At 51.5% G+C, this 19,682-nt stretch overlaps 1 protein-coding gene across 3 annotated transcripts; it reads right to left on the bottom strand.

Annotated features, from left to right (window-relative positions):
* Positions 1-4,044: 4,044 nt before the first annotated feature.
* On the bottom strand, positions 4,045-18,577 carry CHRM1 (cholinergic receptor muscarinic 1). Of its 3 annotated transcripts, XM_043971700.1 has the most exons (4): positions 18,444-18,577; positions 17,936-18,056; positions 17,108-17,201; positions 4,045-6,986 (listed from the first exon to the last, which is right to left on the bottom strand). In XM_043971700.1, the coding sequence occupies exon 4, from the start codon at positions 6,831-6,833 to the stop codon at positions 5,442-5,444; it is 1,392 nt and encodes a 463-aa protein (XP_043827635.1). In that variant the 5' UTR covers positions 6,834-6,986; positions 17,108-17,201; positions 17,936-18,056; positions 18,444-18,577; the 3' UTR covers positions 4,045-5,441. The 3 variants fall into 3 exon arrangements, with proteins under 3 accessions (XP_043827635.1, XP_043827634.1, XP_043827636.1); XM_043971699.1 differs by lacking the exon at positions 18,444-18,577 and having other exon boundaries at positions 17,936-18,427; XM_043971701.1 differs by lacking the exons at positions 17,108-17,201; positions 17,936-18,056; positions 18,444-18,577 and adding an exon at positions 9,751-10,142.
* Between the last annotated feature and the right edge of the window lie 1,105 nt (positions 18,578-19,682).

Here is a 19,682-nt window from a genome sequence, read left to right as displayed (position 1 = left end):
AAGGTATCCTGCCTGCATGACCTTGGATAGGTCACTATCCCACACTGCGCCTCAGTTTCTCCTTATGTAAAATGAGAGCCTCTGAAGTCTCTTCTAGGTCTATATCTGTGACTCCGTGATGAGCTCAGACATTCATTGAAATAGCCGAATATGATATCCCTATACTGTATATTATATTTATTTATCTGTGCCTCTCTAGAAGCTTAATTGATCCTTGCTGAATTGATTCAGGAACTCTCTGATGGCAAAGACGTGTTCAAGTCCTCTTTGCACAGAGTCTCAGAGGTCAGCAGGCCCGAGTCAATGCTTGTTGAATTGAGATCAGTTCCTAGAGTTAGCTAACAATTACCTTTTCCCTCCTGGGCCCATCTTACTCATGGAATTTCCCTCCTGGGCCTCTTGCAGTAAGGAAGCAGGGAACCCAAAGGTCCCCTCTTTCTGCCCAGCTCTTGAGCCTCATAGTTGGGTGGAGGGTTCTAGAGCAGGAAGAGACCTTGGAGAGTTGTCTAGGGAGCATTCTGGATCTCTGGGTGGAGACTATGGCTGTCAATGTGGCCCCTTCCGGCTGGGTGGAGACGCTTCATCTGAATCCCAGGAGACCTTCGAGACTGGCATTCTCTAGATTCAGGAAGTCCTGCTTCAGAAGAGTTTCAATTTAATCCGATCTAATTGAATTCCACAAACATTTATTTGAAGTCCCTATAAGCTTTCCAGGGTTGCTCAGCAGTGGCCTGTCTGCTGATTCTGCACAGAGTCAGCAGGTGGGGGTAGTGAGTCACCAACCCCTTTCGGCAGCTCAGTTGCTCTCTCAATCTGTCTCTGTCTCCCCCTTTCTCTCTGTCTCTCTCTGTTTCTCTCTGTCTCTCTCTCCCTTTTTCTCTGTTTCTGTCTCGCTTTTTCTTTCTCTCCTTTTCTTTTTTGTCTCTATCTCTGTCTCTCCCTTTCTCTCTGTCTCTGTCTCCCTTTCTCTTTGTCTCTCTCTGTCTCTCTCCCCTTCTTTCTCTCTGTCTGTCTCTCCCTTTCTCTTTGTCTCTCTGTTTCTGTCTGTCTATCTGTCTGTTTCTGCTTCTGTCTCTCTCCCTTTTCTCTGTTTCTGTCTCTCTTTCTCTCTCCCTTTCTCTTTGTCTCTATCTCTGTCTCTCCCTTTCTCTCTCTCTTTGTTTCTGTCTCTCTCCCTTTCTCTCTGTCTCTTTCTCTGCCCTCTCCCCTCTCTGTGGTTGTATGTGGTTGCAAAGAAGGTCCTGGGGAGCTCCACCCCATGTTTTGTTGCTCCCGGGGGGTGGGGGGTGGGAGCTGTCTTGATCAAGGATTTGCCCCCATGTCTCAGATAAATGGCTGTCAAGACAATGCTTCTTGTTTTCCCTCATTTCCTCCTCAGCCATGAAGAGACCTCTTGTTTCTCTGGCCAAGAATCTTTCTCCCTCAGGCCTCCTCCTCTAGCCCAGAAGGGAGGGATGTTTTGGGTGGGCTGATGCCATCTTTCCCATTGGCTGTTTCTTCCCTTCCTCCCTTCTCCTTGCTGGCTGGATGCAAGATACCAACCTGCTCCTGGCTATTTGGATGCTCCTTCCCCGCCCCCCATTCCCACTCCACGTCCACTCATCCCAGGAGGAATTGTGCCTCAGTTGCTCTGTTAGAGAGAGCTGCCAAATCTCTGCTTCTGGAGATCTGGATCATGTCACCTCCTCAGTGAAGCCTTGTGTGAACACACAGACTTCTGCCTTTTCTGAGAGCTTGGTCCTTGTGGCCTGGTGGAAAGCATTCAGAACTGGCAGGTGGAAGATGTGGGTTCCAGTCCTGGGTCACTTTGGTCAATGCACACCCCAGTCAGGACCTCCATTTCCTCACCCGTAAGATCAGAAGGTTAAGCCTCATTGGGTCTCTTCCTTGCTACTAAGTGTATTTGACATCTGCTTTTCCCATACCCCTCCTTGTGATTTAGTTCAACATGCGCCTTTAAGGTAGGAAGGGGCTGTCGAGGTCCTGGTGAAGTGGAGAGGAGGTGGGACTTCAGGTCAGAAGAAGCCTGGGTTCCACTTTCCCCTTCCGACACTTAATACTTGTGAGGCGATGGTGTGACTTTGGTCAAGTCACTAGACTTTTCTGCCCTCAGTTTCCTCATCTGTAAAATGAGGGTTTGACCAGATGACCTCTGAGGTCACTTTCAACCTTAAATCTATGATCCTGATTCTCTTAACCTCTCTGAGCCTCAGTTTTCCTATCTTTAAAATTAGGCTCATACCTGTAATACCAACCTCTGTGTGGTTAAAAAAAAGATCAGCACACTGCCAGCCAGTGGACTGCAGACAGAAAGCACTCACAGCCAGATTAGGGTGGATGTGCCAGGGCTTAGATGAGCTGAATCTCCATTATTCTCTCATCCTACCCTTATTCTGTTTGTTTGTTTATTTTGTTTTGTTTTGTTTTGCAGGGCAATGAGGGTTAAGTGACTTTCCCAGGGTCACACAGCTAGTAAGTGTCAAGTGTCTGAGGCCAGATTTGAACTCAGGTCCTCCTGAATCCAGGGCTGATGCTTTATCCACTGTGCCACCTAGCTGCCTCTATCCTTACTCTTTCTAACTGCCCTTGACTGTGATGACCAAGGGGGAGGAGAATGCCTTGCCAGGCCTTGGCCTCTCCCTGACCAGCCATGACCAACTATTTCCGAAGCATTGTAGGGCAGGGCATGGCAGGGCATGGCAGGCTGCCTAAAGGGCCCAGATACCCACTGGAACATAGTACATTTGCCCATATCATGGGCTTTGGGCACTAGGAATTACAGACAGGAATATCTTATATACCCAATGTTAGGCAGTCCTGGAGTTAGACCCTGGACCTGACTGGAGTCAGAAAGACCCAAGTTCAAATCCAGCCTCAGATACTTACTAGCTGTATCCTCCTAGGCAAGGCACTTAATTGCTGTCTATTGCCTCAGTTTCCTCACCTGTAAAATGAGAATAATAGTAGCACAGACCTCCCAGAGTTCTGAAGGTCAATTGAGATAACGTTTGTAAAGTGCTTTGCAAACCTTAAAGTAAATGTGATGATTATTATGCCCCAACCAAACTCAATTCCCCTGGCATAGACATAGCCAGAGACTTCTTGCCTTTACTCTGGCCATGCCCAGGGCCAAGAATTCATCACTTTCCCCCTCTTCCACTTTCCTCCCCATCCTTCAAAGTCTGACTCAAATGCCACCCCAATCAGGAAGTCTGTCCCAATTCCCCTCAAGACAGATTACCAGTCTTCTTTCTTAACTCTCTCTCAGCACTTTGTCTACCACACTTTTTTTGTTTGTGTTTTTTTGGTGAGGCAATTGGGGTTAAGTGACTTGCCCAGGGTCACACAGCTAGTGTTAAGTGTCTGAGGCTGGATTTGAACTCAGGTCCTCCTGAATCCAGGGCCAGTGCTCTATCCACTGCGCCACCTAACTGCCCCCTCTACCACACTTACTAGCAAATGCTCATTGACTGACTAACAGATGTGTTATTTTTTTGTGTCTGGGTCTTACCCCCTGATTTACTAGATGGGGAGTTCCCTCAGGGCAGGGATCCAAGGCTGGGCCACATTTTGTGTTTAACCCAGCACTTCCCAAGATCCTTTGCACACAGTAGGTAGTCAATATGAGTTGTACCTAAGGAAATGTCTGAAGCAAAGGGGCTTAGGCACCGTCAGCCCCTAAGCTTCAGAGCCATTGCTGGGGTCTCTGAAAACAGGTGATCAAACTTGAGAACCTGGTCTCCTGCAGCAGAACACTGGTTCCTTGTATATGCTGGCAAGGGGACCCCGAAGACTTCTCCTCATGCCAAGTCCCAGCAGTGCCTAAGGCTGAGAACCCACAGCTCCCGGAGAAAGGTGCTCAGGAATTGTCATTCCGAGGGCCCCTCCCTGCATTCTGCCAATAGGAGGAGGCCCTGGAGCCACTGGCAGACCCAGAGGCCCGTGGCTGCATCCAGGGTTCTGGATGGTGGAGGGGATCTCTCTCAGGCCCTATCATGCTGCAGCTGGAAACCAGCTTGCCTGCCAGGAGCCGAGAAAGGACCCAGCCCATTAGCTGCTGCTCTTTGTCTCTTTATTTACAGGTGTCTTTCCCCAAATACTAGAAGAACACAAACATTCAGGGCCAAGATGGGTTTGGGCAGAGGAGGGGGTGGGGGTGGGGGCTGGATGGCCATGCAGGAAACACTGGGTCTGGGGGGTGGGCCTGGCCTGAGAGCCCAGACCTGAGTGTGTGTCTGTGAGTGTTGTTGGTGGAGTTGGGGAGGGAAGGCAGAGCAGAAAGCAGGGCGTCACAGGACGGGTGGCAAGGGCAGCATGCGAGAGATTTTGTCCTCAGACATCAATATCTGCAGAGTAAAAAACCTTCCCTAGAAGACCTCCAAGGGGGTGGGGAAGGAAGGCCCCAGAGTCTGCCCAGGACTTGTCTTTATCCCAGGCCAGAGCTCCAAAGCAAATCTCCTCGTCCGTTTGTGCCCCATCCCACCCCCAGGCTGGGCTTTATTCTGGGGTCCGGCTGGGGGTGGCATCAGCAGGGGACGGAAGCTGGGGAAGGCTGCCCAGTGGTCTGACCTCACCGGGTGGGGCCAGCCCTGCTTTGCTGCAGCTCTCTGCCCAGCCCATTCTCAAAGCCCAGGTCCAAGATGTCCAGGGACCACCTCTCCTTCTCTATGGGGTCAGTTCTCCTGTTTGGCCACCAGAGGGCGCGCCCCTCCAAAGCCACCTTAGCCCAGGTGTGGGCCGAGGGCACCATTCATATTAAGTGCTCATCATAAACTTGCTCTTCCCCCCACTGTTCTGCTGGTCTGCTCGGGCCTTCTCCGCAGAAAACAAACAAGGACTCCGAGGCCCAGATCCTCCTCCCACGTCTTCTTCCTGGTGCACGGTCCATTCCTTCCAAATGGAAAGCAGAAAAACCTGTTTCCCTGGTGCTTCCTTCTCCTTGGGATCAACAGGTCCTGGGAGAGGAGCGGGGTGCTAGACAGCCCCTGGAAGAGAACAAAAGTTCCCGGGGAAGCGGCTCCTCCATCTTCCTCTGCTTCCTCGAGTCTCCAACACCGGTGCTGCCTCTTCCACGAAGCCTTCTGGATTCTCCTAGCTGCAAACATCGCCTCCCTTTTCAAATACTCTTGGATCATTCTGTCTGGATTTCTCCTTCGCCCCTATCACGTTCAACTGTATATCGCGATCAATTGGGTCCAAGTTGTATCTTCCCTATTCGACTGTAAGCTCCTTGAAGGCTTGTATAGTTTCATTTTGTGTTTGTAGCCCCAGAGCCACGCAAGGCATAACTGTACACAGTAGGTGCTTGATAAGTGCTTGTTGAGTTGAATCGATAGGGGATGGAGGGGTGACGGGCAGCTCTCTTACATTTGGAAGCTGTGTGTGCGAGTGCGCGCTCACGAGTACAGGAGTGGCTAGGCTGGCCTGGACTTGCCTCGGCGTCAACACTGCCGAGATGGAGTGCGGTGGACCGAGCCGGGGCGCTTTGGGATCTTCCGCCAGCGCCTCTTGTCCCAGCGGCAAAGCAGGAGCAGGCGGAAGGTGTCTCGGAAGGCCTTGTTACAGAGCGCGTAGCACATGGGGTTGATGGTGCTGTTGACGTAACAGAGCCAATAGCCCAGCTCCCACAGGGTCTCGGGCACGCAGTCAGTGCAGAAGGTGGACACTAGCACCATGATGTTGTAGGGGGTCCAGGTGAGGATGAAGGCCAGGAGGATGGCGCTCAGGGTCCTGGCCGCCTTCTTCTCTTTGACCAGCGAGAAGGTCTTCCTCTTGCTCAGCTGCTCCTTGCCTTTCCTCTTGGGCTCCTTGCCCACCCGCTCACGAGTCTTCTTGGTGGGGCGCTTCACTGTCTGGGGGGACGCCCGAGGGGGCGGCTTGGCGGGAGCCTGGGCTTCGGGCCCCACCATGGGCATCTTGATGACCACCTCGAAGCCCGCCTCCTCTCCCTCGGAGGACGTCAGAGATTCCAGGTAGCCTTCGTCCTCCTCTTCTTCCTCCTCTTCTTTCCAGCTGTAGGAAGGAAGGAGCCGGGGTCCCCAACAGCAGCAGCAGCGCCTCGCGGGCGCGTCGGGGGAGCCTTCGGGGCCCGGCTGGGAGCGCTCGGAGCTGCTACTGCTGCCTCCGCCTACCCCCTTCCCCGGGGTCTCGGAGCCCTGCAGCGCGGCCAGCTCTCTGGCCCTGTTCTCAGTCTCGCGGTAGATGCGCCAGTAAAGCACAGACATGACAGTGACGGGGAGGTAGAAGGCGGCCATGGCCGTGCCGAAGGTGATGATGGGCTCGGAGAGGAACTGGATGTAGCACTGGCCCGCCTTCACGGTCCGCTTGCCCACCAGGTACTGCCAGAAGAGGATGGCTGGGGCCCAGAGCACGAAGGAGACCAGCCAGGCCAGGCCGATCATCAGCGCCGCTCGCCGCGGGGTCCTCTTGGCGCGGTAGCTGAGCGGCCTCGTGACGGAGAAGTAGCGGTCAAAGCTGATGAGCAGCAGGTTCATGACCGAGGCGTTGCTGGCCACGTAGTCCAGGGCCAGCCAGAGATCGCAGGCCAGCGTGCCCAGGGCCCAGTGCCCCATGACCAGGTAGGTGGTGTAGAGGTTCATGGAGACGACACCGATGATGAGGTCGGCACAGGCCAGGCTGAGCAGGAAGTAGTTGTTGACCGTCTTGAGCTCACTGTTGACCTTGAAGGATATCAGCACCAGCAGGTTGCCGGTCACTGTGGCCAGCGAGAGCAGGCCCGTGGTGAGGATGATGAAGGCCACCTGCCACGGACCCTTCACTTGCTCCAGGACAGTGATGTTGGGGCTCACGGCGGGGGCTACGGAGACATTCATGTCAGCGGTGTGCTGGGCCACATGGGAGATGCAGATCCGGCTTGGGGGAGGAGGACCTTCCTCCCCTGGCTCAGGGGGCAGCCCCTTCCCTGGGCTCGAGATTCCTTGGGGTGGGGAGGCCACTGCTGGGCTCCCTCAGGCCAACACCAGCACCTGAAAAGAGAAGAGACCCCATGTTCAGCAGCTCCAAAGGGCACCGAGTAGGGGCTTTGTGGGGTGTCGGGTGGGCCCCAGTGTGAAATAATGGGAAGAGTGCTGGTACTGAAGGCAGATGATCCGAGGTCCCATCCCAGCTTTGACACTTAGCCACTCTGCCTCAGCATGCTCATGTGTAAAATGGGCACACCAACTGAGGAAGAGGTAACAGACTAGGACAACCGGGGTGCCAGATGTGGGTGAGATGATGCTTCTCCACCACTGCTTCCAGCTCAGCTGCTCTGACACTCAGCAGGGGCCTCCTCTGACTCACCTCTGCCACCCAGGCTCCTAGGCTAGAGCCTCGGGGAAGGGATGCTGGAGTGAGCTACAGCCTGGCCAGTCAGCCTTGGGGGCAATAAGTGATGCCCCCAGGGTTCTTCCTGGAGGGGGAGCAGCCCCTTTTGGAGCCTTGACCAGGGACGGGGCTGAGGAATGAAGGAAAGAATTGGGATCTTTGTTTCCTGCTTTACAACTGCAAACCCTCTTCTTCCTCATTTCCACATCTAACCCAGGCCATCACCCCCACATTGGCTACATTCTTCCCTTCCCCAGCTTGACAACTTGGTGAACCAGTTCAACCCTACAATGCCCTCTTCCCTTGAGCCCTTTGACCCTCCTCCTCTCGATGATGGGTAGCCTTGCCAAGCCTCAGCCCTGGATCACTGTCTTTGCTCCTATTCATACTGCTGAAAAATCCTGCTGACTGGGTCTACTACAAGTTTATGTTGGGTCATCTGAACTGGGTACTCACTGCCACCAGGTCATCTTTCTTCAGCATCTCCTCAGTGGTTCCCTATCCCACTCGCCACAGAAACTCTCCTAAATCTTCTCATCCCTCTTCAGACTTCCCATGCTCCCCCTTCCCTCCACCCTCTTGGGCCTAGAGCTTTTCCTCCAAGGTCACTGACCACTTGGCAGCTGGAGCATCCTCTGCTCTAATCATCTCCCATCACCCAGACATCTTCTACCACTTTCTTTCTTTCTTTCTTTTTTTGGTTGTTGTTGTTGTTTTTGGTGAGACAATTGGGGTTAAGTGACTTGCCCAGGGTCACACAGCTAGTAAGTGTTAAGTGTCTGAGGCCGGATTTGAACTCAGGTTTTCCTGAATCCAGGGTCGGTGCTTTTATCCACTGTACCATCTAGCTGTCTCACCACTTTCTCCACCTTTACCCACAAAGGGGTAGCTCTTCTCCTCACTAAGGCAGACCCCTCTCATTCTATCCATCTCCTCCAGAAGACTGCCCCCTTTCCACCCCCACATTCTCAATTATTTCCTCCTGTCAACTGGCTGCTTCCCTACTGCCTAGAAACATGCCTATCTCTCTCCCACATCCTCTTGATCCATCAGTCTCGATAGCTACCATCCCATATCTCTCCTCCTTTCCGAGACTAAACTCTTTGAGAAAGCTGAGTCTGCACCTGATAGATGCCTCTTCTTCTTCTCATCTTGACTGGTTTCCAACCTCGTTCAGAAGAAACTTCTTTCTCCAGTGTTATCAATGATCTCTTACTTGCCAAATCTAACGACCTTGTCTCAATCTTCCTTCTGGATTTCTCAGTCGCCTTGGTTGTCTACCACCCTCTTTGCTCCAACAATCTCTTCTCTCTAGGTTTCCATGACAATTCCCTTTCCTAGCTCTTTTCCAACTGACCACTTCCGGATCCTTTGCTGGATCTTCATCCAGGTCATACTTATTAAGGGTCTGTCTTGGGCCCTTCTTTTCTTTTTCCTCCATACTCTACTTCTAGGGTGACAGATGAAGAAGAGTTATTGAAGAAATGCTGTACCTCAAATGTTGAGAACATCCCCTTTTACACAATTGAAGAAGAGATCAATGAACTCTTTGGCAAAAGTGGTGACATAAAGAAAATCACCATAGGCATGTATAAAGTGCTAAAAACAGCATGTGAGGGGCAGTTAGGTGGTGCAGTGGATAGAGCACCAGCCCTGGAGTCAGGAGGACCTGAGTTCAAATCCAGCCTCAGACACTTGACACTAGCTGTGTGACCCTGGGCAAGTCTCTTAACCCTCATTGCCCTGCAAAAAATAAAAAAACAAACAAACAAAACAAACAACCCCCGAAAACAAACAAACCCCAAACCAAAAGAAGCAAGTTTGGTGGAGACCTGTCAGGAAGAACAGAATGGTGTGTTGTCATGGAAACACTCCTAGCCTGGGAGTAAGGAGATCTATGTTTGAGTCTGGACCCAGCCAGTTTGCTAAGTAACCCTGGGCAAGTCATTTCCCTTCTCAACCTCTTGATTTCTTCTTCTCTAAAACAAGGGGATTGGACTAGATTTCTGAGTTCTCTGCTGGTTCTGACAGTCTGTGTTCTAAGCTCTCTTTTGGTTCTGAACATCCTCTCTTCTGTTATCCCAGTTTCTATTCCATTTCTTTTTTTTTTTTCCCCAGGGCAATTGGGATTAAGTGACTTGCCCAGGGTCACACAGCTAGTAAGTGTCAACCGTCTGGGGCTGGATTTGAACTCAGGTCCTCCTGAATCCAGAGCCAGTGCTTTATCCACTGCGCCACCTAGCTGCCCCTTCTTATCCCAGTTTCTAACATCTTGTGACTTGATGGCACTCCCAGTTCAGATATTCTGTATCCTTGGGTCTCTTCTAGCGCTGGCATTCTATGATTTATATTACCTTCCTGCTCTGACATTCCGTTTTCTAAGATCAATAGGGGTCTTCAAGTCAAGCCTGAGTGACCACCTACCTACCAGGTATGATGTAGACAGGATACTTGTTCAAGTCTGGTTTGACTTGACAGTCTCTATGGGACCTTCTTGGTCAAGGATTTGGTGATTCTGCATTTATTTCTGCCTCTGTTCTTGGCTTCCCCGCCTCCTTTTCCAATTTCATCGGCAAGGATGGAGGCAGGACTAATTGATGATGACCTTGGGCCAGGACTGCCAGATAGGGCAGCCCCACGTGTGATCGTCTGTAACCTCCTTGCTTCTCTGAACTCTGGTGTGGGAGGAGGCAGGGGAAGAGGCTGGGAGAAGGGCCACTGGCTGGACACAAGCAGAAGGAGGTTAGGAGGCTTGTCCTTTCTCCCAGGACCTTTGGAGTCAGAGGTTGGCATTAGGAGGACAAAGGACAAAAAGAGGCTGGTGGGGATGGGGAGGGGGGAGGGAGTTTGAGGGTCAGGAGTCAGATGAGGGAGATTTTGAGAGGAGCAGGACAGAAGGAGGGAAGTTAAGTGGGGCAGCATTCAGAATCTCCAGATCTCATGCCTTCTTTTTTGAGCTCTGGGGCCCTATTTTGGGGAGTGTGAGGAGCCGTGTATCCTTAGACCAACAACCTAGTAAGCTATTTGTTATGTCCTTCCAGCCTGTGGGGGGCCGGGCTGTGAAGAGTGTAATCCTGAAAGGAAGAAAAAGAGAGGGCAGAGAGGTGGAGAGTAAGGAAGGAGCCTGGAGAGGAAGGACGAACAAAGATTATTAGAAGGAGGCATGAGTTTGAGAACTATTCAAGTATCAAGGCCACTGGAAGACAAATGTGACTCCTGAGGGGCCCAGCTGGGCCTGGGTTTAAATCCCACCTCCTACACTTCCTAACTGTGTGTGACCCTGGGTAAATCATTTGTCCTCTTGTGCCTCAGTTTCCTCATCTATAAAATGGGGGTAATAATAGTTATAGCATCTAGCCCACAGGGTTGTATGACGGACTTAGAACAGGGAATGTCAGAGCTGGGAGGGAACTTATGATAACGTGGTCCAGTGATGATCAACTGTGATAGACTTAGCTCTTCTCGGCAATACAATGATCCAAGATAATTCCAAAGGATTCATGATAGAAAATGCACTCCACATTCAGAAAAAAGAACGGTGGAATCTAGATGCAGATTGAATCATACTGTTTCTACTTTTTATGTTTTTGTTTTTTGAGGTTTTTCCCTTGTGCTCTGATTCTTCTTTCACAACATGACTAGTGCAGAAATGTGTTTAATGTGATTGTACATATATAACCTGTATCAGATGGCTTGCTGTCTTGGGGAGGGAAGGGTGGGAGGGAGAAAAATTTGGAACTAGAAATCTTTTTTTTTCCCAGTTGAATTAACTTTAGTTAGCAAATACTATTTAATCTCATCCCACTGTCAAGTAAAATAAAATATTAGTTTAGCATAGCTAGCATTATAATTCTTTTTTAAAGTTATATATGAATAGTCATGGAAAACATCTCTGCATTAGCTAAGTCGTGAGAGAAAACAGATAAAAACAAGACTTCAGAAGAATTCTGAGGAAACCCCTACAGTAGCACTTTTTTGTGTGTGGGTGTATAGGGCAATGAGGGTTAAGTGACTGGCCCAGGGTCACACAGCTATTAAGTGTCAAGTGTCTGAGGTTGAATTTGAACTCAGGTCCTCCTGAATGCAGGGCTGGTGTTTTATCCACTGCGCCACCTACCTGCCCCCTGGGACTAGAAATCTTATAAAAACAAATGTTGAAAACTATCTCTACATGTAACTAGAAAATAATAAAACACTTTTATGATAAATAAAAAAAAAGATAACATGCCCCAAATACCCTAATCTTACAGATGTTGACAGAGGTCCAGAAAGGTGACTGTGAAGATCATTATGCCTCAAGACTCCAACCCCTGAGGTATGTCCATGAGCATCTGTGGATAAGGACAGATGATGCTAAGGAATCTGAGGGAATCCTGGGAAGAGACTTACCCAGGGTCACACAGCTACCCAGTGTCAGAACCAGACATAGAATGAATGTGTCCTTAATTCCAGTCTAGTGTTCTCTTGGTTCCCAAGGTGAGCCCTAGGGCATGGGCATCTTCACCTGCAGCACTGGTTGGATTAACAGAATCCCACCTGCCCTTCCCCTTAACCCTTTGGAACTGGGTGTTCAGGCTTTCCCCTCCTGCTCTGTCCAGGCCTGTAATTGGGCTCTACTTTTTGGACTGTAATTGGAACCATCTATCAAAGGAAGAATTATGTCTTGGAAATAGGTCCATCCATCTCATGCTCAAGAGTGGGACAGGACTGGGAGTCAAAATGGCCTGTTGACTCTTGTCAGACTGGGCACTGTGGAGGAGGTGCGTGGGTGCTCAAGGTGAGGGAAGGCCTTCATCTAAGGCTGGGAATGAGACTGCCCCTGAGTTCTGGTATTTGAGGGAGAATAAAGCAGCCTTATCCACTATAGGACTTAGAGCCAGGAATACCTGAGTGCCAACTGGGCCTCAAAAACTATTAGCTAGCTGTGTGAGCCTGGACACTGTCACTTTGTCTTGCTCTGCCTCAGTCTCCTTATCTGAAAAATGGGGCACCTGGCTGTTCCAAGATATGGCCATTTGACTATAAACAAGGCTGATATTTTCCCACCTTTGCTAGTGGCCTTTGATCCCACCATTTATTCTGCCTTGGATCTCCTCTGCTCACTGATTTGTTGAAATCCCAGGTAGCCTTTAATGCCCAACTCAACCCCCCAGGCTTAATGGCCTTCCCTCTTACATCTCACCCAGTTCTTTGTTTGTACCTGGCATATGTTGTGAAATGGGTAGTAAGGCTCTCTGTGCTACTATCTTATCCCCTTGTGAGGTTCATAGAGTGAGAGCTTCCAGTGGCTTCAGGGCCACCTAGCCCATCTCTCTCATTTTAAAAGATGAGGTGACTGAGTCCCAGATGACAGCCAGTAAGCACAAGAGCTGGGATTTGAATCCAAGTCTTCTGGTTCCCAAGCTCATGCCCTTGAGCTCCACCCAGTAGAAGCCGGATCCATCTTTGTTAAACAAATGGGAGAATGGGAAGAACTGAATCCTAGAGAATTTCCAGGGGAGGATCCCCCTGCCCTTTACCAGCCTCCTCCATCACCCCTCCCCAGTTAGCTCTCTCCCACACTGGGGGCCAGTCCCACTTGGCTCAGATTTCCATCTTCCCAGTGCTAGCTTTAGGGTTGTCTGGATTCTATTCTGAATTGCCTCACGTGGGTCTTCTCTTTCCCCTAAGGGAAATCAAAGGCAAGACAAGGGGTCACGGCTTCCTTGTCTTTGGATTTCCCCTGCCTGGGAGGGTTCAGTGTAGACTGAGCAACTAAGGCAGGAGGAGGCAGGAGGAGGCAGGAGGAGGCAGCGTGGTGGAGAGGCCAGTGTGGGCTGGTTTTGGAGTGCAGACCTGGGTTCAGATTCTGACTTTCTCTTCATGCTGTGTGACTTGAAGTGGGTCATTTAACTGTTTCCTCAGCCATAAAATGAGGGGGTTCTAGTCATTTCTAAGGCCCCTTCCAGCTCCCAATCTATCATTCTTTGGAATGTTTTCTGACTTGACTGGAGGACCGAATGAGGGGGCGTGACCTCTTTGCCCACTCTGCTATAGTAGGAAATGAAGATAATTGGCAGTCCAGGAAGGGAAGGGCCTTGCCCAGGCTCCACATATTGTCATAAGGAGCCCTTGGGATGAGACAGAGACTTTGAGACTGTCTGGGGAAACTCTAGGGAGGAAGAGGAAGGTACAGCCCTCTCCAGGGGACACCCCGCCCCCCAGAGAAGGGAAGGACTTTGCTCTGATACAGGGACGCAATGTTAATAACTGTCTTTCTCCCAGCTCTCCTTCCCACCCCCCAATACTATGGATCCTGGTCTCAATCATTCTGCCCCAAAGAAGCTCCCATTAATACCAGGCTGAGACCTCAAGGCATCTGTTAGAGGAAGCAATGCAATGGATTGTGAGCACAGAAAAATTCAGTTTTAGAGTCCTTTGATCATTAGAGTGGGAAGGGACTTTAGAACAGGGAATGTCAGAGTTAGAACATGAAAAGTGAGGGCCAAAAGGGACTCACAGAAGAGAGAATATCAGAGCTGGAAGGGACGTTAGAACACAGAACAGAGAACATCAGAGCTGGAAGGGACGTTAGAACACAGAACAGAGAACATCAGAGCTGGAAGGGACCTTAGAACACAGAACAGAGAACATCAGCTGAAAAGGACCTTCCAGTAGAGAAAGAGGTGAGAGGGACCTTAGATCATAGTACATAGACTCAGAGATGAAGGAGACCTTAGAACATAGAATGCCTGAGCTAGAAGGGCCCTTAGAACCCAGGATGTGGGTTTGTTAGGGTTAGATCATACAACATGGAATGTCAGAACTGGAAGCTATCTTAAAGTACAGAATAACCCCTTGAGGGGTTTTAGTTGGGCCATTACTCGACTCCAAGGGAGTGGGACAGGAAGGAAAGGAAACAAGCACCTACTATGCACCAGGCACCATAGCAGGTGCTTTACTAATTTGACCTCATTTAGTCCTCACAACAACCCTGGGAGGTTGATGCTATGGTGATCCCCATTTTGCACTTGAGGCAGACAGAATGGTTACAGCTAGCCAGTCTCTGAGGCCAGAATTAGCCACTTGGCCACCTGGCTGTCTCTGATGGGAGCTTAGATGAAGGGTGGGCTCTTCAGGAGCAGGGTTTGATGGACAGACTATGGATTTTAGTCTCAAGTCTGACATTAAAATTTACCCACCAGGCAAAAAAAGAAGTCTAAGGTATCCACATATTGTTGTAATTTGTCCTTCGTTTTCTTTTTTTTCCTTTCTTTCTTTTTTTTTTTTTTGGTGAGGCAATTGGGGTTAAGTGTGCCCAGGGTCACACAGCCAGTAAGTGTCAAGTGTCTGAGGCTGGATTTGAACTCAGGTCCTCCTGAATCCAGGGCCAGTGCTCTATCCACTGCACCACCTAGCTGCCCCTGTCCTTCGTTTTCTAAGAGTACCATGCATGACTTGCACCGAGTCGGATTTAAGTGAAGCAGGGCTGCGTGAGGTCATCAGCCTCACTCTCTCCTCCAGAGCAATCTGGGTCCTGTGGCAAGATATACATCAGGACGACTGGAGATGGCCCTGGATGTTTAAGGCAACTGGGGTTAAGTGACTTGCCTAGGGTCACACAGCTAGTGTCTGAGGTGAGTTTTGAACTCAGGTCCTCATGACTCCAGGGCCAGTGCTTTATCCACTGCACCACCTAGCTGCCCCATGGCATCCACATATAATGGACTAAGCAAAGAAGTTTCTGCTGAGGGAGAAAAACGAAATCCAGGTGAGGCAGCAAGACCGGGAGGTTTTGCACAAACTTGGGAGATTTCAACAGTCAAATCATCTCTTAGAACCTGCAAAATGCCTGGGAAACCTCTGGTGGGCAAGGCCAGCATCTCATGTCAAACCCTGCTTCACCATTGCAGGGAATACTATCCAGAGAATTTCCTGGAGAAATCCCTGGGAAATGCTAGCTAGAGAAATGCCCTCAACGAGCCATGGTTTCCCAGTTTGTCAAATAGGAACAAAGATACTTGCACTACCAAGGTTATTGCGAAGAAAGCACCACAAAAATCCAAACATCATTATTCCAATTAGGAAACAAACCATCAGCCACTAGCAATGGGGATCAGAGGCTCTCAGAACGAACAGATTCCCTAGACCCTTCTGTCAGAGCTCACCCATTGTGTTCCTTCTCTGGGGTTGGATTGGCCGGGCTCAGCCCCTCCACACTTCCTGAGGGCAAGGCTTCTTTATTTTTTTGGCCTTTTCACCCTCAGGGCAGGTAACAGTCCTTGCACATCTCGAGGATATAGCAAAAGTTTGTCAACTTGGATGACACCTGAGGAGTGGTCCTTTTGCCTCTCCAAGCTTTATGTCCTCATCTGTCAAATGGGGATAACAATCTCTGCTCTACTTCTCCTTTAGAGATGTTTGGAGGATCCAAGAAGATCCTGGAGGCAGAAATCCGTGTGTGTGTGTAAATGCTAGGGCCATCTTCCAGTTAGCCGATTAACAACCACAAGACTCTTCCTGATCATGTCTGCTCCTTCCCATCTTCCCTTTCTCTCTTTATCTCTCTTTCTCCTCTCTCACAATCTCTCCTCTCCCGCCCTCTTCTTTCTCTTCTCTCTCCCCTCCCTTCACCCCCCTCCGCCCCCCCGCATTTCTGTGTCGCCCATCACCATGGTACCCACTGCAGAACAGAAGCCGTGCTGGCTTCACCAACTTCTTTCTGCAGCACTCACTCCCCACCCAGATGGGAGGCATTTAGCCTCCTAGCTCTTGGCCTTCCCCTTCCCTGCCCCCAAGATTGCTTTGGATCCACAGGTTCTCCCTGAACTCGGTGTTTTGCCTTTTCCCTCCCACTACCTGGTCTGACGCTTACCAATTCACGGCACCTCAACCCTTCTCTGCAGACCCATCTCCTCCCCAGAGCCAGATGTCCCCTCCCTGGGGCTCCAGTCCATCTATTTCCCCACTCTGATGGGTATTATCAGGAAAATGACCCCCACCATGTTCAGGTGGAAGTGGTGGGGGAAGTGAGAAAGAGAAAACAGCCCCAAGCGGATGGGGGAGGGGGACGGAGGCAGCTAAGTGACTTAATCTTGAGGGCAGATGTGCAGGAGGGTTTATATCATGTGGAGCTACCAGAGCCATTTACTTGGGAGGGGGGAGCTTCTAGGTGGGTGAACCTGTGACAAACTCAGTCCCTGAGCTTCCTGAAGTTTTGGAGGAAGCAGTTAAAAAGAAGGGGATCTCTTCATGTCAGGGTGCATGTAGGACTCTGCAGTGAATGGTGTGTGTGTGTGTGTGTGTGTGTGTGCGTGTGCACACTGTCCATTTCCCCAGGGGTCTGGACTGCACATTGTGGACCTTCTTTGGATGAGGTGATCACTGATTGTATTTGTCCTGAGCCCACATGGGACTTGGAAGTGTGAGCCACTCTTGTACATGGATGCCCAGGGTTTGGAGTTAGAAGGACCGGGTGGGTCTTCCAAATTCTGGCTTTGCTAATATGTGTGACCTTAGGCCAGTGCCTTCCCTGTCCTTGGTCACCATTCCCTCCTCGGTAAAATCAGGAGTTTGAATGAAATGGTCTTTGAGGTTCTTCCCAGATCTAGGCCCCATGAAATGACCTCTCAGAAGTGAGCTATCCATTGCAGGGTGCCCGGTGTGTATTCATATAGCTGCCTGGGCTGGGCCATGCCAGGCTGGGGAGTGATAGGCAAGGTCTCTAGCCCTCTCCAAGACTTGTCCTGGACCAAACCATTTCAAGCCTTGGAGCCCGCGTGAGGCCAGGTCTTGCACCCACCTTGAGGTTTGGTTCCTCCTTCTGCCAGGCTGTCTGGGTCAGTCCATCCTGGTGGGGGCCACAGGCAGGTGGGCTTAGCTTGACACAAGGAACCCTAGGGGATGAAAGGAGTTGGGTTTCTGGGGCCCAAGGGAGCCACCTCTTGGCACGCTAGGCACTGGCACCAGCTGATAACCCCAGACGAGGCAACACCCTTCTGGACAGTTCACCCGATCCACTGCCAGGTGACAGCTGCCACCTGGCTTTGCAGACCCTTCTGCCTTGCCCTCCTTCCTCCTCCCTCCAAGTGGTTCCCTGCCAGCCCTCCGGAGTGCCCGATCTTATGGGATCATAGGATTTAGGGCTGGAAATGACCTGAGCGGTGATCAAGTCCAATTCCATTCATTTTTCAGAGAAGGAAGAGGAGGCTCAGAACCGTTAAGGGGCTTGCCCAGGGTCATGGCAGAGCAAGGAATTTTTGAATCCAGCCTGTTTCCTAGAGACCTTCAACCCAGCCTCGCTGCCACCCGCACCCCCTGTCCTGCCCCTCCCCCTCGCCAGTCTCTTTCAGCGTTCCCTAAAAACATCTGATTCATACTCTTTGAGATGGGGGGGTGGTGGTTAGGGAGAATGTTTAACAGCCGAGAACACGCTATTCATTTACCCCTTCCCCCTCTATTTTTTCCCAGCAGTTACATCCGACGGTCCCCCAAACCTAGATCTATCTTCCCTCTCAGTCTAGATGTCCTCTCTCCCACCCTAGACCTTCTTTCCACCCCCGGCTCCCCAAAGCCCGGAGTCCCTCTTCTTCCCCCTCCCCTATCCAATCACAATGAGGCAGCTACTTACCATGGGGGTGTGCGTGGGAGTAGGGGTCTTCCAGGGTCTCCAGTCCCACTCCCTCCCCAGGGGGACAGCGTCCTCTCGAGGGACCAGGACACTTGGCTCCCCCGGGGAGCTTCGTCCTGTGCTGGCAGCAGGAGAAGAACGGTTGTTGATTGGCATGTCCCACCCCCTGGCACGACAGCCCCTGGGGAGGGAGGAAAGAGGGAAGGAAGGAGGGAGGGAGGAACGGAGGGAGGGAAGGAGGGTGGAGCTCTCCCCTCAGAGAGAGCTCTGAGCTTGAGGTGGCTCCTGGAGGGCAAATCTGGGCAACCCCCCCCCCACCTTGGGCAAGGGGGGCTGGGACAGGAAGGGGCAGGGCTGCAGGGGGGAGGTGGTGGTGGTGGTTGTGGTGGAGGCAGAAGCAAAGGGCTCCAGGATGCATAAGAAGAGGAGAGAAGGCGGATACGGGAGAGAGACAAACACCCACACCCACAGACTGCACACAGACTCGAAGACACACAGCGAATCTCACCCATATATATATACGTAGAATCTCTTTCAAACAGCTCCGTGAGATCACAGCCGCACACAATCACAGCCACACAAACACACAACTAGGATGATAGAAAGTCGCACACCATGTTCAAATCTCCGGGTGTGTGAGGTTGCCCCCCTCCCCCCAAACGCACCCCCCAGAAGCCCCGAACGCGTTCTGAGTGGCGGCTCGCGTGGGACATGGTGCTGAGGGACACGTATGCCACCTGTACATGGGTGCCTCGCCCCGTGTGCCTGCTTCACATGGATCTGCCTTCCCTGCCTCATGCAGGTACACGAGATCCCCCCCTCTTGTCCCCTCCCCCTTCTCCCGCCCACACTGCCACCCTCCCACACAACCACACTTCAGGGCTCTCTGTTCTTCGTTCCGTCTGTTTGGAAATGACACATTCGTCCTCACGTGAGAATCTCCAGCCTGGAGCAGCCCCGAGGGCTGGGGCGCCAGCGGGATGTGTGGGTCTGCCAAGACACGGATTTTCTGTGCGCTCCCGCTCTGCTCCGGTGTGGCGGGATTCGCCCCTTGTCGTAGGCCTGGGCTCCCAGTGTCTGGGTGTGTGAAGCGCTTGCTAATTCAGGCCCTTTCCCCCTCCTTGCTCCGCCCCCAATTTCACTTGGAGAGACAGACAGACAGGCAGACAGACAGCTCTCCGCCCTGCCTGTCAAATTGTGTCTCCCCCCACTCCCACGCAAGGTTCACAACATACCTGGAGATGGCAAAACCTCTCCCCTCCTCCCAACCTCGATGAGCTACCCCCCTCCCTTTCTCCTTCTTCCATTTGCCCTTGGGACCCCTGCTCCCCACCCCTTCCTATTTTCCTGACTCCCTCTTGGGTGCCCCTCCCTATGCCTCTGCTACTGTGTACTTGTGGGGCTCAGACCAGGCAGGAGAGGGTGGGGATTTCTAGCGGGTGCCCAGGCACCCCCCAAGGAAGCAGTGGCTCAGTCTGGTTCTTCTTGTCTCCAGCCCTGATCTAGTTGTTGGGTTTGTGTGTTCAAAGTTTCCCCAGAAACACAACCTCCCTGGGAGCCCTTTGCTATAGAGACCTGGGCCCTAACCCTACCCTTAGGCCCATGGACCTCCTGGAGAGTGGAAGAACAAAGACTGAAGCTGTGGTTGTATCCCCTTCTCCCAACAACAAGAGATCTGTTCCGGTGTGCCCTGTCCACCTCCCGCTGGGCTCCAGGGAGCTGACTTAGGAGTGTGGAAGGGTGGGGA

Source organism: Dromiciops gliroides, chromosome 6 (assembly GCF_019393635.1).
Source record: "Dromiciops gliroides isolate mDroGli1 chromosome 6, mDroGli1.pri, whole genome shotgun sequence".
NCBI classification, from domain to species: Eukaryota; Metazoa; Chordata; class Mammalia; order Microbiotheria; family Microbiotheriidae; genus Dromiciops; species Dromiciops gliroides.
Note: the sequence above shows the minus strand (reverse complement) of the source record. Positions and strands in the feature narration are given on the sequence as shown.

Excerpts from the sequence above, each read along its gene's own strand:
- CHRM1 (XM_043971700.1), bottom strand. The coding sequence starts at position 6,833 with ATGAATGTCTCCGTAGCCCCCGCCGTGAGCCCCAACATCACTGTCCTG.